The sequence below is a fragment of the Solanum dulcamara genome, chromosome 5 (genome assembly GCF_947179165.1).
Source record: "Solanum dulcamara chromosome 5, daSolDulc1.2, whole genome shotgun sequence".
NCBI classification, from domain to species: domain Eukaryota; kingdom Viridiplantae; phylum Streptophyta; class Magnoliopsida; order Solanales; family Solanaceae; genus Solanum; species Solanum dulcamara.
In genome coordinates, this window is record NC_077241.1 from 72,778,118 (window position 1) to 72,799,301 (window position 21,184).

The window sequence follows — 21,184 nt, forward strand, 5'->3', positions numbered from 1 at the left end:
TTGAATTTTACTCTTTTGCTTAGTAAGTAATATTTTGATCATTTCTTCTCAATTTATGAGACGTAAAATTTTATAATTATATTTTTTACTTTTTAATATGATTAAAAAGTTACTGTATTTAAGATAAAATTTATAAAATTGTAATTAAATTATTTTTAAATAAAAGAAAGCTTCTTTTTAGATAGAACAAATAAAGTGTATTGTCTCAAACATTGTTACCGAAGGTGCAGAATCAGCAACTAAATTCCACTTTTTGTAGTGTGCCTTTTAAAAAAAAACAATAAATTCAGGTAGAGGTTTCATTAGCTTTCTTGAAGCTTCACTAATTTGGATTGGAGTATAATAATTGAGATTCTTTTATTCTTATCCCGTAATGTAATATAAAGTTCAAATTTCTTGCAATATAATGAAAAAAACTTCTATCGGAAACATCACCCTAAATAATAAATTCTATAATACGTGAATTTATATTTAATTATGTCTCAATATGAATATCGGATATAATAAAGAAAAAAAACGTCGGTTCTACGTGGAATGTTTTATAGGAATGTACAAAAGAAGGGGGAAAAAGAGAGGACCATTCATATATGTGCTGGCACTTTAGCCTGTTAATAAACTGACAATTGGCAAAACAGACATCACTTAATTTGACTCCTCATTTATCAAACAAGAAATTATTATAAAGGTAATAGAAAGAAAATGTAATTATTAAATAATGTATTAAACTGGAAACGCAGAAACATTAAACCATAAATTTATAAGTGATGAAGCAAATATGCACAATATTTCATTTCGAACTACCTATTTTGGTTCACATATTATTTGTATAGTGGTACTTTAAAAGATTAACGTACCTATATTAATTTTTATTGATGAAGTTCTGAATCTAACTCTAAGCTAATCGAAGAAGACGATTAGAGAAGAAGCTAGAATCTGAAAATATTTCAAACTTCATTCATTCATGCTTGACATGTGAAGTCTACATCAAGAATATTTATAGTGTGATTTCATAACTAACTCAACCACTTAACTGTGTTAGTTAGTCTGACACATTAACTAACTTCTTAATCATATTCTAACAAATTTAGTTAATCTAACTAACTGAGTTATCTTCTAACTCACTAACAGTTACATCTGCTTGCTCTTCTTAGCTCAACACTCCCCCTCAAGCTGATGGCTTGAACAAGTTTTTCAGTCCCAACTTGCTTAACAAGTATTCATGTTGAACCTTTCCCAGTCTTTTTGTTAGAATATCTGCTATCTGTTCAGTGATGGATACATGTTCAATTTTGATCATTCCTTGCGTAAGTCTTTCTTTCACAAAGTGACAATCAATATCAATGTGTTTGGTTCTCCCATAGAATATGGGATTTGCAGCTATCTGGATTGCAGCTTTGCTATCACATATTAGGTTTACAGGTTGATAGATCTGAACTCCTAGTTCTTTGAACAATCCAATCAACCAGGTGATTTCTAAAGTACAAGCAGCCATACTTCTAAATTCAGCTTCTGCTGCTATTTTGGACACAGTCTCCTGTTTCTTTGACTTTCAGGATATTAAAGCACCTCTAAACATTACTAAGTAACCCGCTACAAATCTTCTTGTTTCTAAGCATGCTCTCCAATCTGAGTCACAATAGGCAGACGAAGTACTAGAGCTTTCAGCTGGCATTAGTAGTCCCACTTCAGGTGTTCCTTTGATATAACTTACCACTCTTAGTGCAGCCTCCATGTGTGATCTTTTAGGACTGCAAGTATTGGATCAGAACTTATACTATAAAAGCAATGTCAGGTCTGGTCATAGTAAGGTACAGTAACCTTCCAATCAGCCTTTGATATGCTGTAGGATATTTCAACTCTTCATCATCACTTGCCTCAGAGTTTAGTATACAGGAGTCATATGCTATAGATGTTAAATTTTGATTTACTTCCAGTGGAGTGCTAACTGGCTTTGCTCCACTTAATCCCCCTTCTGATATCAATTCTAGAATATATTTTCTTTGGCACAATACAATTCCCTCTTGTGATCTAGCTACCTCAATTCCTAGAAAGAACTTAACCTCTCTAAGATCTTTCATTTCGAATCTATATTAGAGCTTGAAATCTGAGGGATCTGGCTATATTTAGAATGGTTCTGTGTTTTTTTTCTACAACCCTATTCTGCTGGAGAGTGTAGACACAAGAACTTTGATGTAATATACCAAGATCAGACAAGAGAGATTGAAACTTAGCACTAAAAAATTCACATTCATTGTCAATTCTCAAAACTTTTACAAACACATCAAACATAGTTTTTATTCTTGCAAGAAAGTATTTCATCACCAAAGGCATCTTAGACTTAGAGTGTATCAGAAACAGCCAGGTGAATTTACTGAAATCATCTACCACAGTAACAAAAAACCTATTATGATTATGAGTAGGAACTCTATAAGGACTCCATATATCACAATGTACTAGATCAAATACAGATTTAGAACTAGAAGAACTGACAACAAAAGGCAACTTTGTGTGTTTTGCCAAAGGGCATATAGTACATAAAGGATCTTCATGTTTTAGATGGCTGAGACCTGCAGTTTTCTTGATAATTTTCATAGGTGCATGTCCCAATCTCCTATGCCACAAAGAACTTGACTCAGATTTTTATTCAACTGTGTTGACACACTTATTTCTCTTACAGTAGAAATCTTGAACCACATATTTGTCTTTCAGAATGTATAATTCTTGATCCTCTCTATCAATTCCTTTAACTATGTCAGTGTAGAGATTCTGGAATAAATAAAAATTAGGAAAGAATGTTACTGAGCACTGTAGTTCCCTAGTTAGTTTTGTCACTGACAACAGATTAATCTTAAAATCTGATATGAATAGCACATTTGAAATAGAGTGATTTGTTAGAACTCTGAAATTTTCTTTGTGAGTAACTGATACCGAACTACCTGTAGGCAAATGCATTTTATTCTTTTCACTCTCAAAAATTTGATGAAAATTATGTAGAATTTTAGAATTTAAAGTCATATGATTAGTTGCACCTGAGTCCATTATTCAAATAGTGTCAACATTAGTGGTAGTTAGATCAGTCATGATACCTGCATTAGCAGCTTGAATTGTGGATTTCTCTTGATTACCTTTATCAAGCATTAACAAAATCTGTTAATATTATTCCTGAGTGAAACAAGGAGGTAGTTGTGGAGTAGACTGAGTAGTAGTACTGGTACTGGCCTGTGAAGAACTGGCTTAATTGCCTTGTAAGGACTGATCATAGTAGTTTGGAAAGTCCATGTCATATTCTTGATTATCATAGCTTCCCACCTGATTTGCATATTGATTTACCCCATTGTTTTTGGACTTAGGCCAGTCTGGTGGATACCCAATCAACTTGTAACAGTTCTCCTTGATATATCTATTATAGCTTTAGAATTAACACACAAGTGAGTTCTTCTTTGGTGGTCTGAAATCACTGTTAGGATATGGTCTAGAGTTGTGCTTCCTGAGCTTGATCCTTGTCCACCTGGAAAGTTGTTATAGGTATTTCTAGCTCCAATAACAACTCCTTTACTAGTGTCTTCTCTGAATTCAGTACTAGGACCTCCTTTTTGACTGAAGAAAGCCTTTTCTTCTAGTGAGTCAACTACATAATTACTGCAAATGAACTAGTTATAGACCTCTGACTCTCATGATCTATAATCATGGAGTAGGCCTTGTTCAGTATTGGAATTGGAGACATCATCAGAATCTGACTCCCGCATTGTGTATATGTCTCATTGAGTCCCATTAAGAACTGGAGAAGCCTCTGGTGTCTATAGTGCTGTGAATAACTCTTTGACTCAAAACAACTACAGCTTGAACAAGGCATGAGTGCATCAAATTTATCCCACAAAGTCCTCATTCTGAAGAAGTACTCTGAGACAAATATTTTTTCTTAACTTAGCCTTGCAATTTCTCTATGAAGATAGAATACTCTAGATCCATTTACAGTGTCAAATCTTTCTTTTAGATCTAGCCAAACTTTGTGAGCATTTGTTACATAAATTATGCTGCTCAACAACTCTTTTCTCACTGCATTCATAATCCATGACAAGACTACAACATTCACCTTTTCCCATTATTCATGCATGGATTTATCAAACTTATCTTTGGTATGCTTACCATCAACAAAGCCTAATTTACTTTTGCCTAATAGACCTAATGACATAGACCTGCTCCACAATGCATAATTTTTAGATCAAGTTAGTAGTAGAGAGATAAGAGAACTACCTGGAGTATCGTTTGGATGAAGGTATAAAGGATGATTGTGATCTATTTCTACTCTGCCATTACCTCGACTGGTAGCAGAATTAGGCACAACATCAGCATCTTCTATTACCATTGATGCTTTTCCTTGAATTGAATTTGTTTCTACTCACTAAGTTTGGTTGAATCAAAGCTCTTTCAACGACTGCAACTTTTAAACTGTGAGGATCTCAAAACCAAAGATCTGATACCATGTTAAGAAGAAGATTAGAGAAGAAGATTAGAAAAGAAGCTAGAATCTGAAAAAATATCTCAAACTTCATCCATTCATGCTTGACGTGTGAAGTCTACATCAAGAATATTTATAGTGTGATTTCATAACTAACTCAACCACTTAACTGTGTTAGTTAGTCTAACACATTAACTAACTTCTTAACCATATTCTAACAAACTTAGTTAATCTAACTAACTGAATTATCTTTTAACTCGCTGACAGTTACATCAACTTTCTCTTCTTAGCTCAATAATAAACATATCAAGATGACGTAATTCTTTAGCATACTTATACATAAATCTGTATATCTAAAAACTCTAGTCCTCGCTATTATATACATAGGTAGCCAGAAGTACATTCGCATGATTTTTCAGTTAGCATAAGATATATTATATACATTATTAATAGACAACGTGTCAAAAGTCCTTCTTCATAGCGCCCCCCCACCCCACCCCACCCCTAGGTGAGAAGCCGGCAATGCAAACGAATCATGCATCTACATGTTCTTTCACAAATCGACACATCTCCAATCTATACTCTCTTTTCTTCTAACCTATAACTATCTTCCAATTATTGAAGTTTCTTAACCAAAAAGAAAATTAAAAAATTAAAAATATATATTGAAGTTTCTCCCTCTTTTTCTTATTTCTTTTTCTATCTTTTGTGTATCTGCATTAGCATTTGAAAAGTAATTATTTGCCTCCTTTTTTTTTTCTTGATTTAGCAAATGTCATTTTACTCCCATAATCTTAACCTTTACATAGTAATATTCGATAAGAAATTAATGTCCAATAGTTACATTTTTCTAATTTATAATTTTTGACTTTTAAATCATAAGTTAAAGGCTAATTCAAATAGATTCTTATTTTTGTTATTTTAAAATAAGTGCTTAAAAATATTGTTTTTAATTCTATCCAAATATGACTATAAAAAGTACTTAAAGCTACTTTATCTTTAAAACACATTAAATAGCCGATCCAAATAGGCTCTAGACCTACTCAAATAAAATAATGTTTAAATCTTAGAAAAAATTATCTAATTACACAGATATTCTTGTCATATTTACTAATTTTTCTTATAGTTTGAAAAAATTACATATTGTCTCACTTATTAATAATTTTATATCAAATTTCGAGTCAAATACATTTAGATAAATATTTTTTGTTATCATATATACTGAAATAGGGAGAGAGGCGAGAGAGAACGGGAGGGAGGCAAGTGAAATTTGTCTATGTATCCCAAATACATGCAAATCATATTAGATGCATATATCTGGCAATAGATACATGTATTTGGGATACCAAATACGCGAGCGAGATAGGAGAGTGGCGAGCGAGATTTGTCTATATATCCCCGATACATGCGAATCTATTTGGATACTTATTACAATGTATCTAGTATATATTACACCTAATATTCAACCCATGTATTTGAGCATGTATCTGGATGCGCCAATACATGTATCTGAAGTCCAAAATATGGTTAGATTCATAATATTACAAACTATATAGTGTGTATCTAAGTAATTACCTCCTAAACTATCGAATTTTTATAAGTTACCCTTAAATCTTAACGTAAACAAATGTACCTAATAGCCTAAAGTCTAAACCGTTCAACGTCTTTCATTAAGTACCACGCAAATGAGGTAAAATACATATGGTACTCCCTCCGTTTCAAACTAAGTGGTGTTTTAACTTTTTCATTTTTGTTTCAAAGTAAATAGTATTTTAGAATTTCAAGAAGGAATTGATTTTATTCTTCTAAAACTACCCTTTCTTGCATAACCAAGAACCATAAATTCATATTTTTAGTAAGAGTACGTTAGTAAAAACACTCTTTCTATGTTGTAGAAATCAGGAACGGATCTATACTGGTGTAAGTGGGTTCAACTGAATCCAATTCATCAAAAATATTTATTTTATATATGTATAAATTATTTGAGAAATTGTATATATAAATAAAATGAACCTACTTTAACATTGTGAGAAAGAGTGGATCGATGGTTTGTGAGTTCACATTCACCCAATGTACCCGAGTTTGAACCTCAAAGCAGCCATAATTATGAGTTCTTAGCTTTTTTTAAGTTACAAGCGGTGGGTCCATGTACTTTTTCTTTTTAAATTAACTAATAGAAGTAGACCATTATAGTTCCAAACTCCAAGTCCATCGGGAATTATAGTAGTAATTTTTAATTTATTAGTTTAAATTTCTTTTTAAGTTTCGTATTTGAGAATTATTTTAAATTGTTAATAATTTAGGCTATATATTTATAGTTTTCAGATAGTACTTAGTTAAAAAAAAATTATAATATACAAAGTTGTGTATTATGTTTCCTTTTTATTTACTATACACCAAAGATAAGTGAGTGTATTTTTATTTATTTACTTCATCTGTTTCAAATTGAGTGACCTTTTATGACTTGACATGTAGTTTAATATATTGAAGATTTTTTTGAATTTTGTTGTCTAAAATTAAAGATATGTCACATGTACCAATAATCTTATAATATTGAACATGACATGAAGAAAATTGAAATTTAAAAGATGCTAAAAAGGAAAGGTACATTCTTTTTAAAACGGAGTTAAAAGAAAAGTATGTTAAACAAATTAAAATGGAGGAATTATTATTTTGCTAAATTATTTTTTAATTTATATATGATTTATCAAAATTGCTACAGTTTAATTGTTATATCCAAGAGTAATAAGTAACATGCTAAATTGAAAATATGTGAAAAATTTTCTTAATAAATAAAAACTTAATAAGGTATAGGTTAGAAATATCACCTCAAAATAACTTTTTAGGGATATAATGAGAATAAAAATAAAATTATTATTATTATCAATTGTAAGGTTCTTTGTAATTTGAACCCACTTCAACAAAAGTCTAGGTCCCCCCGATAGAAATGAGTAATTTCTCAAAGGATGTGCCCAAGCTAAACCGCCACTTATTTTTAAACAGAATAAAACATTTTTTACATAGAAATGTTGAAAGAAAAAAAGGAAATTTATTTACTAAATTAATATTCAGCACGTGATTGGGTCTAAACTCGCTGTAAACAAGACATATATTGTAATAATAATAATAAAAGGTAATGAGATGAAAATAACATCTTGATGATAATTTTTTGTCAATGTAAAACAATTACTACTCTCTCTCTATATATATTTTTGAAATCTAAATTATTCGAACTCTCTAAAATTATTGTCTTTTTTGAAGGATTCTACAATATATCCTTCGATATTTTTGAAAAGTTCGAGGTTGAAACAAGTGATAAGAACTAATTAGCTATATATATATATATGGGTAAGAATGTGGCATGCGACATGACACATGATGGAATGAGAAAACAGTGAAAGAGTACTGAACTACAAGATTCAAATTACAGTCCCAGGTAACTCCGCCTAAAACTATGGAAAAAAGTTCTCTGTTTTGAAAGGAAACAGGTGGAAATAATTTGAAGCAGGAATATATAGGTGAAAGTAAAAAGGCACCATCCTAACTCATTATTGCTTTGTCTTTCTCATTATTCCACCACTTTCTCCATTTTTTTTTGGATAGTTTGATAAGCGAGATAAGATAAATAAAAATATTTTATATTTAGATATTTTGTAGAATTATTTTATTTCTTTATTTATATAAAATAATAATTTTATTATTTTAGTATAAATAGTGGATTAAATAACTTTGCATTTAACTAATAACTCAAATTAAATATCAAATAAAGTTAATCTTATTTTAATCTACATATATTGAAATTTAATTAATTCGGATTCGCGTTGGATAAGGCCTTATTTGTGGAAGAATAACGCTCCCTATCAATATTTTTTTGTACTCAGTACTTGAATCCAAAACCTCTAATTAAATGAGAGATACAATGTCCAATATATTATAAAAAATATTCCATCTTCATATAGCAAATTGCAACCAACACATGTACAATTTGATTACCCTACAAAAGAACATTCAATCTTTTCCTCATGCAATCAAAGGGGGTATTAAATAAAGGAAAAAAACATGTCAAAGGGGGAAAAGGTGTCAATTGGGCAGCCCCCACCAATTGTTTATACATATACGTACCGTTCATAATGTGGCAACTCATTATCAAACATTTTTCCATTCCAAAAGGGAAATGTATGCGAAAAAAAGGAAAAAGAAAATCAGATCCGTAAAGAAAGGTAGTTATAATCGGAAGATTTTGATTTTGTATCACTTTACAAATTTATTTTTAATTTAATAATTTTTCCACAAGAGATCGATAAATTAAATTAGAATGCGTCTCTTGATTTTTATCGAGATATTCAAACATTGTCTTATTGTTTATTTTGTACTGCTCCATCAATGTCAAAAATAAGTTAAAAAAGATAAAGAAAACCTCTAGAATTCATGATTATAGAATCAGGTCACTTGTACTAGCTATATCAAGTAGTTTGTCTTATATTTAAGATCAGTAGATATTCTTTAAGTGATTTGATCGATAGTTCATTTTTTTTAAGACTAACAAATTCAAAAGAGGATTCAAGATTCGTAGTTTATGGAATTCCTATAACGATTTTCTATTAATGCTATATTAGTAATTGTTGAGTTGACTATCAAATATTTTGTACATCTTTTAAATATATATATATAGTCGAAATAAAAATTACTAAATTTATGTGAGCTTTATAACCGGATTTCCACATCTGCCCCTGCTGATGATTTGTATAATTTGAACTCTTGAAGAAAATGTGCTGCTTTTGTAACTCCCTAGGTAGAGAAATATATATACATCTTTTTTTTAGACCAATGTTGAGGAAATACAGAGAAAGAAGAGTGTAGTTACAACTTAGAAGTCAAATTAATACAGAAACTGATGAGAAGCAAAGCCAAATAAAGCGTTCAAAAGAGATGGCAGTTAAGTAACAAAAAGAAGTCAATCATAACTTTTTGGACTTTGAGGGTTTCAAATGGCTAATTTTGGTCATGTTTCACGTGCCCTACTCTTAAAGTTACCATCACACGAGCACCACGCACCAACCCTCATCCTAAATATGCTTCTTCCAGCCAACCACTTTAACTCAGACTCTTAGGATAGCCATATAATATAGAATAACAACATACATAAGTATAATTTCGTCTGTGTATTGTCCAAGAAAGTGATGTGTATGTACTTTTATTTTTATTTTATAAAAGATAAAAACTATTTTTTATAAATTATTTGCTCAAATAAAACATATAAAAAACAAGTATGCTAAGTAAATACAGTAATTTAAAAATCATGCTTAAAATACAATGTAGATAACAAGAGAACAATAATATCAATACTAAAAATAAAATTAAACAATGCCTCACATTTAGCCAAATTACTTGTACGTATAAATAATTGACAGAGAATATTTTTTGCAATTTGTTTCGTATGAATTAAAAATATCAAACAAACCAAAGAGTTATTTTCAACAAATTGCCACTTGCCATTTTAATCAGAGACCCATGGGGTCCCCAAAACCGCATCTCGTTTTTCTTCCACGATATTCTTCTTATTTAAATAAAAAGTTAAAAGGGGCACAATTGGAAAAGACATTTTAATAGTAGCCATGACAGAGCCCGGCCCGCTATTTTTTTCCAAGCCCGAATCAGGAATTATATTAGTCAAAAAACTCATACTGAATGAACGTCATTGCAGAATCACGACCGTCAAATCAACCATTTAATCCAACGGCCATCAATCAACCCTAGCTCCACTTAACAAACAGGAAAACCCCTCCACCAAGAAACCAACCCCCGTGGGGGCGGCTACACCCTACACCCAGGATGTCCAAAAATCAAGACACCTAGCATCTCTCATCCAATCATCTACTTCCACGTAGCATTATGTTCCCTTTAGCCTGGGCCCACTTTGTGACACACCAAATGGCAGTTTACTACCTCAAAAGTTACCAGCATTAGCAAGCTCAAAATTGAAGAGATTCTGTACGTTTTAATTTATTTGTACACACACAGGTAGTATTCAAAATGATGCTAGAAACAAGAAGGATAGACATTTGTTAAAATATTCCAAACTATAAGAGAGAACATTATATTTACATTTTTTGATTACAGGAGGAGGAAAAAACAAACAAACAAAACTTATGTATAACCACTCTAAAAAGCCTTGTCACTGTATCTTGATATTTCATCATTACTATATAATATAATATATAGCTTATTTTCAAAGCCCAACTAACATTGAACCTACTATTAGTCCCTTCACATTTTCTTATTTCAACTTCCACCCCTCCCAACTTTTCCCATCATATACTATAGTAGCTAAAAGTATATACACAATAAAGTAAACACTGGCCTTTTCGAGAGAAAGCACTAGTGTTTTCAGGGGTTGTTTGGATGAGCTGTGCTGCATTTCTGATTTACTAAGGCTGATGTATTAATTAGGAGCAAATGAAGGACTTGGATTTTTGGATTTTTTAAAACTTAATATCCTATAACTAGTCCTCCCATTGGGGCTCGATGTGGAATTCCCTTTCTTCGCTTGGCTGTTCTGTAATTAACAGAAGTTGGAGGCGGCGTTGACGGACTGAAACTTTGGTGGACCTTGTTATTTGGACTGTTCTGCCGGCCATAGCTGCTGCTGCTGTAAGAATCCTCCGAGTCATAGACTGATGCTGCCGCCAGCGACGACCTCTTCTTCTCCGGTGATTGTTTTGGCCTCTTCACAAAGTTCTTTGAAGTCCCAACAATCTGTAAATAATCAACAATTACAAATTAATTACTTCTAGAATTGCTAACAATCAAGATTCAGAATTCCCAATCTCAAAATACCAAAATGTTGAATCTTTTTTATTTTGTGTTCCATTTCCCCAAAAATCTGTTGATGATGACAAACTTTGTCCCCTATAATGGACCAGTAATGTCAGTGGAATTTCCTTAACACCAATTGCTTCACATTTTTGTCAAAAGGCCAATTACAGCAACTGACCAGCTATTTTATTGACATGACCATTAGAAATCGAAATAAATGCAAGAAATTTTTTGAACAGAAGTGTGTAATTAGTACCTTGCAACCAAGAGAGCAGAATCTGAAGGAATCAAGAAGGCTCCTTTCACAAACTTCACAAGTATTAGTGACACCTTTGCCTGGCCTAGGCTGTGGTCTCTCATTCAAGAAAACAACCTTTGCACTGTTGATAATGTAGGTCTGAACTGAAGTGATGTCCAAATATTTCTGTATTTCATTCACCCTTATCACATCATGGTATGATGACCTCCTTATCTGTTAAACAGAGCAACCCACATTCAATCAGTCAATCTCCAAGTCAACGGTGAAAACATCAAAGAATAACCATATACAAAATTTTAATCAAAAGGGGTTCTTTAAATCAGTGCAATTTTTTGTTATTCCATTAGAGAAAAAGGGTAAAGGAGATAAAAAAAATTTAAAAAAAAGAAAAAAAAGAAGCTCTGTAATTGACAAAAAATGGCAGAAACCCCAGAATAATGAAATTGAAAATGAATGGGTGCTGCTTCAAAACAATGCATTTTCTGTGGTTCCATTTCTCTGTATTTGACGAAAAATGACGGAAACCCATGAAAATGAAAATTGAAATTGCAAGTGAAAAGAATCATCTTTTTTTATTAAAAATAGAATAAATTGGAGGCAGGAGAAGGGGAAATTGGAAATGGATAGGAAATCAAAACCTTATCTACCAAATAAAAATTCAGATAGCTAATCAACTGAAGTACGAAGAATCTCAATCATCAAATACAGAGAATACAAACGAACCTGAATGGCACGATGGTCTTTGTGATGAGATAAACAAAGAGAACAAAGAGCACCATCCATACAATCCAAACAGTACATATTGCATTCACTCTTGTGAGAATCAGCATGTAACTTGCATTGAACAAAGAAACGTTCCTTCAACAATGGCTTCAACCATGGTGGCCACCTATTATCTTCCTCATCAGGTCCTCCAGCTCCCTAACATACAATTAAAACACAATCAACAAAAACCCCAAACACAAACATCAATCGACATTCTTAAAGTAAATAAAAAAAAACTATACCATGATTCGCCTGTTCTTAGGCTTGAATTCACGGACAGTGGTTTCTTGATTATCGATCGCCAGCTTTGAAAGAAGAAAAAATATAACTGTTTGTATTTCTTGAGAGTAGTAACGCTTTGTGTATTAGTGACTGTAAGAGAAAGAAATTTGATTTGGAAAATATAGGAATTGGAGGCGGTGTGAGAGAAATATGAGGGGTACTTGTAAAAAAAAAAAAGATAGGGGGTGGGGGTGGGGGTGGGGGTGGGGGGTAAGCGAGGGTGGGGGGTCGTTCTTATCCTTTAAAAGGTCATACATAAACAAAGTCCGAACCTAGTTCCGAGGCAAAACCTAGAGATACGTTGGGTGTAAGGAACCGACCTCTTTCTTTTCTTTTTAATTTCCCCTTTCATTTTCATTGTTTTACATATTCTTGTTTTAGGGTCTTGTCATAAATATACTTTTATTTATTTATTATTCTTTTTATTGATGTTCACTAAAAATATTAATCATGTCGACTAGTTTAATTTCTCTATATTATATTTAATAGGAAATGGGGTGGTTATTTTTCAATAGTGAGTTGGCATATTATTCTCTTTTACAAAATTTGGTATCTTGGGTCCATTATTGGTCATTTAGTTAGTTATTCTAAGTGGGCATTGTGAGAGGAACAAAATCCTTAATAAACTTAATCAACTTGGGAATATCATATTCTCTTATTTATTTGGGTGGACGTTTTATATTAGGTTTGGTATTTTTAATTTTTGATTTTAAACATTTGATAATTAATAATTAAAAATAGATATTAAATATTGAATTTTAAAGTTCAGTAAATTAAACTTTGATACAATAATTCGATAATAACAAATTGAAGAAAAATATATTTTGACATGATATGTTCATAACTTGTCCAACATTTGATATGTTAACTTATAAAGAGATCACATGAAATTTTATTTAATTTGTTTAAGGAAACACCAAATAAAGTTGTTATGTGAAATGACAAATCAATTAATGCAAAAATAAAATTATGGTAATATCCTTGTAAACTTTTAATGTAAGACAAAAAGGAGGACACGAATATTAGGTAGATTGCACGATTTTTTAACACATAATAACTAGTAGGTTGAAACATGAAAAGGGGAAATTTATTTCATTACCAAAATATAATGGGGAAAGTAGCATTTATAGCACTTAATTTTAGCAAAAGTAATATTATAACATTGAAATTTCTTGTTTCAATGTAATATTTTCCTAACAGCTCTTTCCATTGGTAAATACAAACCAGAATCTTCTTTAAAATAGAAAATCTAATGAAGTATTAAAAGAAAGGAGTAAAACATGATGAATCATTCTCCATATGTAGTTAGCCACCTAATTTAACTTCTTGTTGTTTTCTTCTATTATGTGTAACCCAACTTTGGCCCCCAAACTCCCCCTATTCCCCAGCCTCAAATCTAAAGAACTAAGCTTTTCTTCTTATAATAATAAAATAATCTCTTTCTTTCATCATGTTGAAATAATGCTTGTTGGTTCTTGAATTATTATCTAAACAAAATGTTTTTAATTATTAATGTGGCTTGAATATTTCAATATTTTTTTCCTTATCTGTCTTTTATTGCTTGTTTGTCATAATATGTTCAATAGGATAAACACCACTAAAAGAAATGTTAATTTCCGATGGATTATTCTGATCCGTCGGAATTTGGCTCATCGTCAAGAAATTTTCAATGAAAAATTCATCGAGTACAAAATTAGTGTATTTTTTAGTGCGAATAAACACTTAAAATTACATTGTGTCGTTAATTTCTTATGAATCAATTATTCTGGAGATAAAAACAAGAAAACAAATAAATAGACAAAGAAGGAACAAAATTTCTCTACCGGGACATATTTTTACAAACCATTATACAATTAAGAAAATGGAAATAAATTCATCAAAAATACCAACAACAAAAAAAGTTGTAGAAATAGAAAGCTTGAAGCATACAAAATGAAAATTCACACGTCCTTCATGAATTACATAACGACATATTTTATAAGCCTAATTTTTAAATGTTATTTAACAAAATTTTCAAAGTGAATCTCCATGTCAACATTACAAAAGACACGTCATGATAATGAAAAAAGAGAATAGAAAAATAAATGCTACTTAAAAAAACTCGCTCCACAAGATAGAACCCATTGACTAACAATAGTTTCACCCTATCCTTTTTAAAAATAAATAAAAAATAAATTATTTTTCAAAAATGTCAGAAAGATATTATTTCTACGCTCTGCAAAATGCCACATATTCGTTGGATTGGGTTTGGGTTTGGGTTTTTAAAAGTTGGGCCTCTGAATAGTCTATGAAGTAGGCCAGTTTGGATAATAATATGTCTTTTATTATCCTAACAAGTCTAAGTTTTGACTATTTAATCCACTCCATAGAAGCTAGATTTCTAATAATTTATGGGGGCAATTTGGACATTTACATGTAGTATTATTTTAATATTTTTTAGAAACTTAGAGAAACTAGTGGTGTGGTCCAATACTCCACCTTTAATAGGTGTATTAGATTATTAATTAACTAAAGAGACAAGCATTTGGAGTTATTCAACCCTGGTTTTAATTTTAATTCTGTTTGAAAAATAAGAAAAAGCAATTGACTTACAAGGATCATGCTCATTAATCATGATGCAATGTAATTAAATATATGTTACTCAAAAGAATTACTCGGCATGGCTTTATGGGTTCCAACAATAACACAACAAACATATTTATTGTGATTCTACAAATGGGATCGAAAAAGATAGAGTATATGTTGATTTTATTTTTGCCTTGTATAGAAGATTATTTTCGATAGATTTTTGACTCAAATAACAAAGTTTTTGATCAAGTGCACCATTAAATTTTTATGTAGTACTCCCTTTATTTCATATTAAGTGAATTTTTGAGAAATTTTTCATTGTTCAAAATGATTGAATTGTCTAAAATTCAAGATAGATGTTTGAAACTTTTTTTTCATATTTGCACTTTTATTTATTGAGGTTTTATATTTTTTAGGAGATAAAATCACACTATTTGCAAAATTATATTTATGATTTTACAAAGAACAAATAGTGAAAAGTATGATTCAAATTATGTTATTGAATACTTTTCTTAATATATATGCATTGCCTCATAAATTCACTTAAATTAATTCTAAAAAATATACGCATGCGATGTCTAATTTTACAAAAAAATCATAAATTTACGAGCCCCATAAATTCCCCTTTGTATATACATATATTATGTGTTTGTTGGTTATATTTTGGATTACGGCTATATTGTGTCAAAATCCCTTATTACTTTATTAGTATCATATCTCGAACGTCTGCTGTAAACTTAATCAATTAGTTTTATTTTACGAAAATGACAAAACTACATTTAGGGGATGGCTCACCTAAAATAATGTGTCATCATCAGACTAATTAAAGTTATTTTTATTATTATTTATTTTGTAAATCATTTAATGTTATCTGAAAATTAAAAAATAAATAAAAGAAACAATAGAAAAGTAGAGGGACAGAGTTGCGGGATTAGAACTCAACAAAGCCGGCGAAGCGTAAGAATATGGAAGTATATTTCTAATACTCATTAAAATGTACTTTCAATAATTTATACTAAAAATATTTTGTTATAGAAAAAGTATAACAAAAAGTGGCAATGCCAAGATTCCAAAAATTATTTGTTTTGTTATTTTATTGTGAGCATATATACGCTAATGAAGCACCGTCTTGTTCTGAATACACTACCAAAAAAAAAATTAGCAATGAATAATTATTATCGCTAAACAATAAAAATCCATCATAGGTTAGTGACACATTATTACAAAAGTTCTATTAGCTACCGTCTAATTAGCAATAGATTTACAACGAATTTTATAACTTATTCATTTATGGCCATCAATAACTTATTGAACTAATTTAGTGAAGAATATACAAATTTAACCTTTGTACATCACATAAATTTAGACGAATAATATACCTCGGATCACCCACCCTAAAAAACAGAAGGAATATTTAGTTACAGAAAAAACAAGTAATTAAAATCAAAATTCCTTGGAATGATACAAGCATCTAAGTAAATTTATATTACTCAAGAAGACATGATAATCTTTTTTATCTTTCTTTAGTGATAATTTGTCGAAGTACTACATGTCATTTTGGCAAAGAGAATAATAGACTTCAATAATTGTTCCCCAATTAGAATCTGCTTTTATCATACCCATATTGTTCTAAGATTCCAGCACTTCTAGGCTGGGTTTGTAATATTAATATATTAGTATATGATAATAATTAAATCCAACACTATGGGCACAAACTATGGTGGTACAAATAAAGGCAACACACTATTTTATATAATGATAATAATATAAAAAATATTTATATTATCAGTATATTTTAACACATTTTAGCTTGTTGGTTGCTCTATCTGGCTTATTTTTAAATAGTTGTTTTTTATGTGACTTGATAATCATGTAAATATGATTTACGTTGTTAAGTGACTAAAAATTAAAATATTTTACAAATAAACAGAAATGGAAGAAGTGGAAATGCAGTTATTAAAGTATTGGTCGGTTATGACTTGTGATATTCAAGAAAAAGAAAATCGTTGAAAGAATCAAAAGCTTGAATGGTATTTTGTTTTTAGTTTTTTTTTTTTTTCATGAATGTATATAGGGTAGTCCGGTGCACTCCTGGTCAGCAACTTTATCAGTTATTCTAAGGTTATTTCATGTATGTATATAGTTGACACAAATACACCAACACAACTGGCCAACATAACGCTTGCTACTTTCCTTTTTAACTGGTATTTGATGTTTATATTGTGATCTCTAAATCAATTTAGATTTTGACTATGTAAAACCAATTAAACTACACATATTTTATTACTTTAATACTTAAATTATGTGATGTTGTTGTTACCCATGAATTATAACATTTCATATCTAAAATTTCTTATCGGATCAAGTGATACAAAGAATGATTTCAGTCTTTTTATAACACGTGATAGCTAAAAATTTGGTCAAGAAAAACATTTAGGTGACATTTTACGTTTATTTTTTAAAATTACTTTTTATTTTTCCTTTCTTTGTGTCATTAAACTCATTAAAAAAAACTTAATATGTAACACACACTACATTAGCAGGATATTTTAGCTCATTAAAGCATTCTTGTTCGTTTGGTTCAATGAGCAAATTTTTGTTCGTTTCGTTCTCTTATGGCCTATTGGATTAATTCATCTTTAAACGAAACAACACTTATGAGTTTATTTACTTGTTTTAAGAAAGATCAAATTTATTATTTTTTCTTTATTAACTTTGTTTAAAAATTGATTTGTGTTGAAAAGTTGGTCGAACATTCATAATTGATGAGATCAAAAGTAGACAAAAAATCATTTCTTAATAGTAGATTACTGAAAGAAATGTGATATCGATTTGACCGAATAACCACAAGTTTCTCTCAAAAGTAAACAAAATGAATTCATTGCCCAAGAAGAAGTTGTCCGTGAAAAAGTATTCAAAAAAAAGATGTATGTTATTGTGATAGATATTTAGAGTTCAGGAGTATTGTGGCGATGATATTTGTTGTTATTGTTGTTGTTGAAGACAATTTTATTTTAGAAATTTCTATTTCAAGATTTGTTTATGCAATACTTTAGTTTAACTGACCAATTTTTATTTTAGACATCATATTTGTAATGATATTTTTTTATTGACTGCATCGATCAAAATGACGATGTAAGGAGATTATTGTGGCTTATTTACTATTATAGAAGGATACCGTTTGTTAATATCTTTGTTTAGGAATATTTTTTGTTAGTTATCTCTTTAATTTGTATTATAGTTGGATTAAAAATATAGAGAGTACATCTAGACATAATTTATTATGTTAGATTAACTTTTGTAAAAGAATACATATAGATTTATTTTGATACGATACATTTTACAGAATAATAGTATTTCAAGCCTATCTAAAGTCTTGGTCTCATACCTAGTTCTTCATAACGAGATGAATGAATAACAAACAAATTGTTGACTAAAGGTATAGTTAGTCAAGCTATCATGGCTAATTAATGGTAGTTAAGCTAACAAGAGTAGTTAATTGGTTGTTAGACACTAACTAATGGGTTGTTAGTTAGTTATAAATTCTGTTAGGGTGTATATGTACACAATACAGAATTTAGTACAAATACATATATATGTACATGTATCAGTTGATGAAGATATACAATTTTGAGATATTTCTTTCTCTCTCTTTCTCTCTAAGCTCAGAAGTCTTCTCTCACTCTCTCTCTCTCTAGCCTCGTCTCTTCTCTTCTATTTTCCTCCATTAATGGAGCACTGAGAACCTCCATTAATGGAGTTTTAGCATGGTATCAGAGCCGGCACTACGATCTACTAAGTGCGGCAACCTACTGCTGAAATTCAAAACCAAGGAGCACTAGAATCGCAAGTCAGGGACTAAGAGGAAACAACAACAAAGAAAGAAAAAAAAAGGCTCAGAAGAAATGGCGATTACAGTTGGATTTGAAGCTGGATCTACGGAAACCAGCAACCAAAACACAAACGCCACCACCAACGCAGATCGATTCAACATTCCGGTGATAGACCACAATTATCCGCTCTATCTTCAACCTAGTGATACTCCAAGAAGCTCACTAATCTCCGTGCAACTCACTGACTCAGAAAACTACGCAATATGGAGTAGGTCCATGCGTATTGGACTGCTAGGTAAGAGTAAATTAGGGTTTGTGGATGGTAGATATCCTAAGTCAAAAATTTTCCTCAGAATACTTTGATATTTGGGAAAAATGCAACGCCGTAGTGTTTTCCTGGATTATGAACTCTGTTAGACCAGACCTACTTAGAAGTGTAGTATACAGTGATGACGCTCACAAAGTATGGTGTGAGTTAAAAGAGAGATTTGACAAGATCAATGGAGTACATATATTTCACCTTTACAAGGAGATTCACAGCTTAAATCAAGAAACACTGTCAGTGATCGATTATTACACCACACTTAAGAGCTTGTGGAACGAATTCGACTCCATCATGCCATGTCCAGGATTTATTCCCCCAATTTCGACAACAACAACTTATCAAGAACATCAACAACAATATAAACAATCATTCTACTTCATAACTTAACTAATTACACCCATTTAATCCAACCAAAACATCCCCTAATCCATAAATTCCAACAAAGCAACAAACAAGTTTATAACACTATTTTCTCCGTTCTAATCCGTTAAATCTCTAAACAAGCTTGATAATAAGGAAAAACAACACCTAAATCTTACCTTGAAGTATAAGTCAACCACCTTAATACACTCCTTCTTCTCTGATTTTTAGCTCAAAATGAAGACAACGCAACGTGCAACGTTTTTCTCTTCACGAGCTTCGGAAATCGGGACTCGAATTTGGGTCAAAAATGGCTTTTAATTCTCTCTCTCTCTATCTCTCTATATCTCTATGGTGTTCTGGAAGTATATTGAATGAAAGGAAAGAGTTAAGACTGAACTTATCTCTTACATGGTAAGAAATATGGGCTGACCCGACTTGAAATCGGGTTGGGCCAAACTTTCTTCCCATCTTGACCCTTCTACCTTACAATGTCCATAACTTTTTATTCTGATGTCATATATAAGCCCATGACCTATGGTTGGAAAGGTATTTCAATTATCTACAACTTTCATTTTATGGGTTTTCCCAAATTTTCAAATTTTGATAGGGTTATGTCCTCCTAAAGTCAGATCATCCAAAAACATAACTAAAATAAATAAATAAATAATTCTTAAAAATAAATTGGGGTGTTACAACTCTACCCCCCTTAAGAAATTTCGTTCTGAAATTTACCTGATAGTCTCCTCAAAACAACTGTGGATGTTGGAGTCGCATATCCTCTTCTCTCTCCCAGGTAGCTTCCTTGCCAGAATGATTTCTCCAAAGGACCTTTACTAAAGGGATTTTCTTATTTCTAAGCTTTTTTGTATCATGCTCCAAGATTTTGATAGGTTCCTCTTCGTATGTCAAGTCAGGATTGACCTCAATGGATTCAACAGGAAGAACATGAGATGGATCTGAGCGATATCTTCTAAGCATAGAAACATGGAAGACATTGTGGATCCTATCTAACTCCGGTGGAAGTGCTAGTTTATATGCAACTGGACCAACTCTCTCAAGTACTTCATATGGTCCAACAAATCGAGGACTAAGTTTCCCTTTTTGGCCAAATCTCATAATTCTCTTCCATGGAGAAACCTTTAAAAATACCTTGTCTCCTGCTTGATATTCAATTTCACGCCTTTTAAGATCAGCATAAGACTTTTGTCTATCTGAAGCAATTTTTAGACGATCCTTGATTATTTTTACCTTATCCTCAGTTTGTTGCACAATCTCAGGACCAACCAGTTTTCGTTCACCAACTTCACTCCAGCAAAGAGGAGTTCTACACTTTCTCCTATATAAGGCTTCATAGGGTGGCATACCAATGCTTGATTGGTAGCTATTGTTATAAGCGAATTCTACCAAGGCTAGGTGTCTGTCCCAACTACCTTCAAATTCCATAATGCAAGCTCGAAGCATATCTTCCAAGATTTGAATCACCCTCTCGGATTGGCTATATGTCTGAGGATGGA

At 31.2% G+C, this 21,184-nt stretch overlaps 1 protein-coding gene across 1 annotated transcript; it reads right to left on the minus strand.

Annotated features, from left to right (window-relative positions):
* Positions 1-10,502: 10,502 nt before the first annotated feature.
* Positions 10,503-12,766, minus strand: LOC129889690 (protein RGF1 INDUCIBLE TRANSCRIPTION FACTOR 1). Its single transcript, XM_055965100.1, has 4 exons — positions 12,542-12,766; positions 12,258-12,455; positions 11,532-11,747; positions 10,503-11,215 (listed from the first exon to the last, which is right to left on the minus strand). The coding sequence occupies exons 1-4, from the start codon at positions 12,542-12,544 to the stop codon at positions 10,949-10,951; spliced, it is 684 nt and encodes a 227-aa protein (XP_055821075.1). The 5' UTR covers positions 12,545-12,766; the 3' UTR covers positions 10,503-10,948.
* Between the last annotated feature and the right edge of the window lie 8,418 nt (positions 12,767-21,184).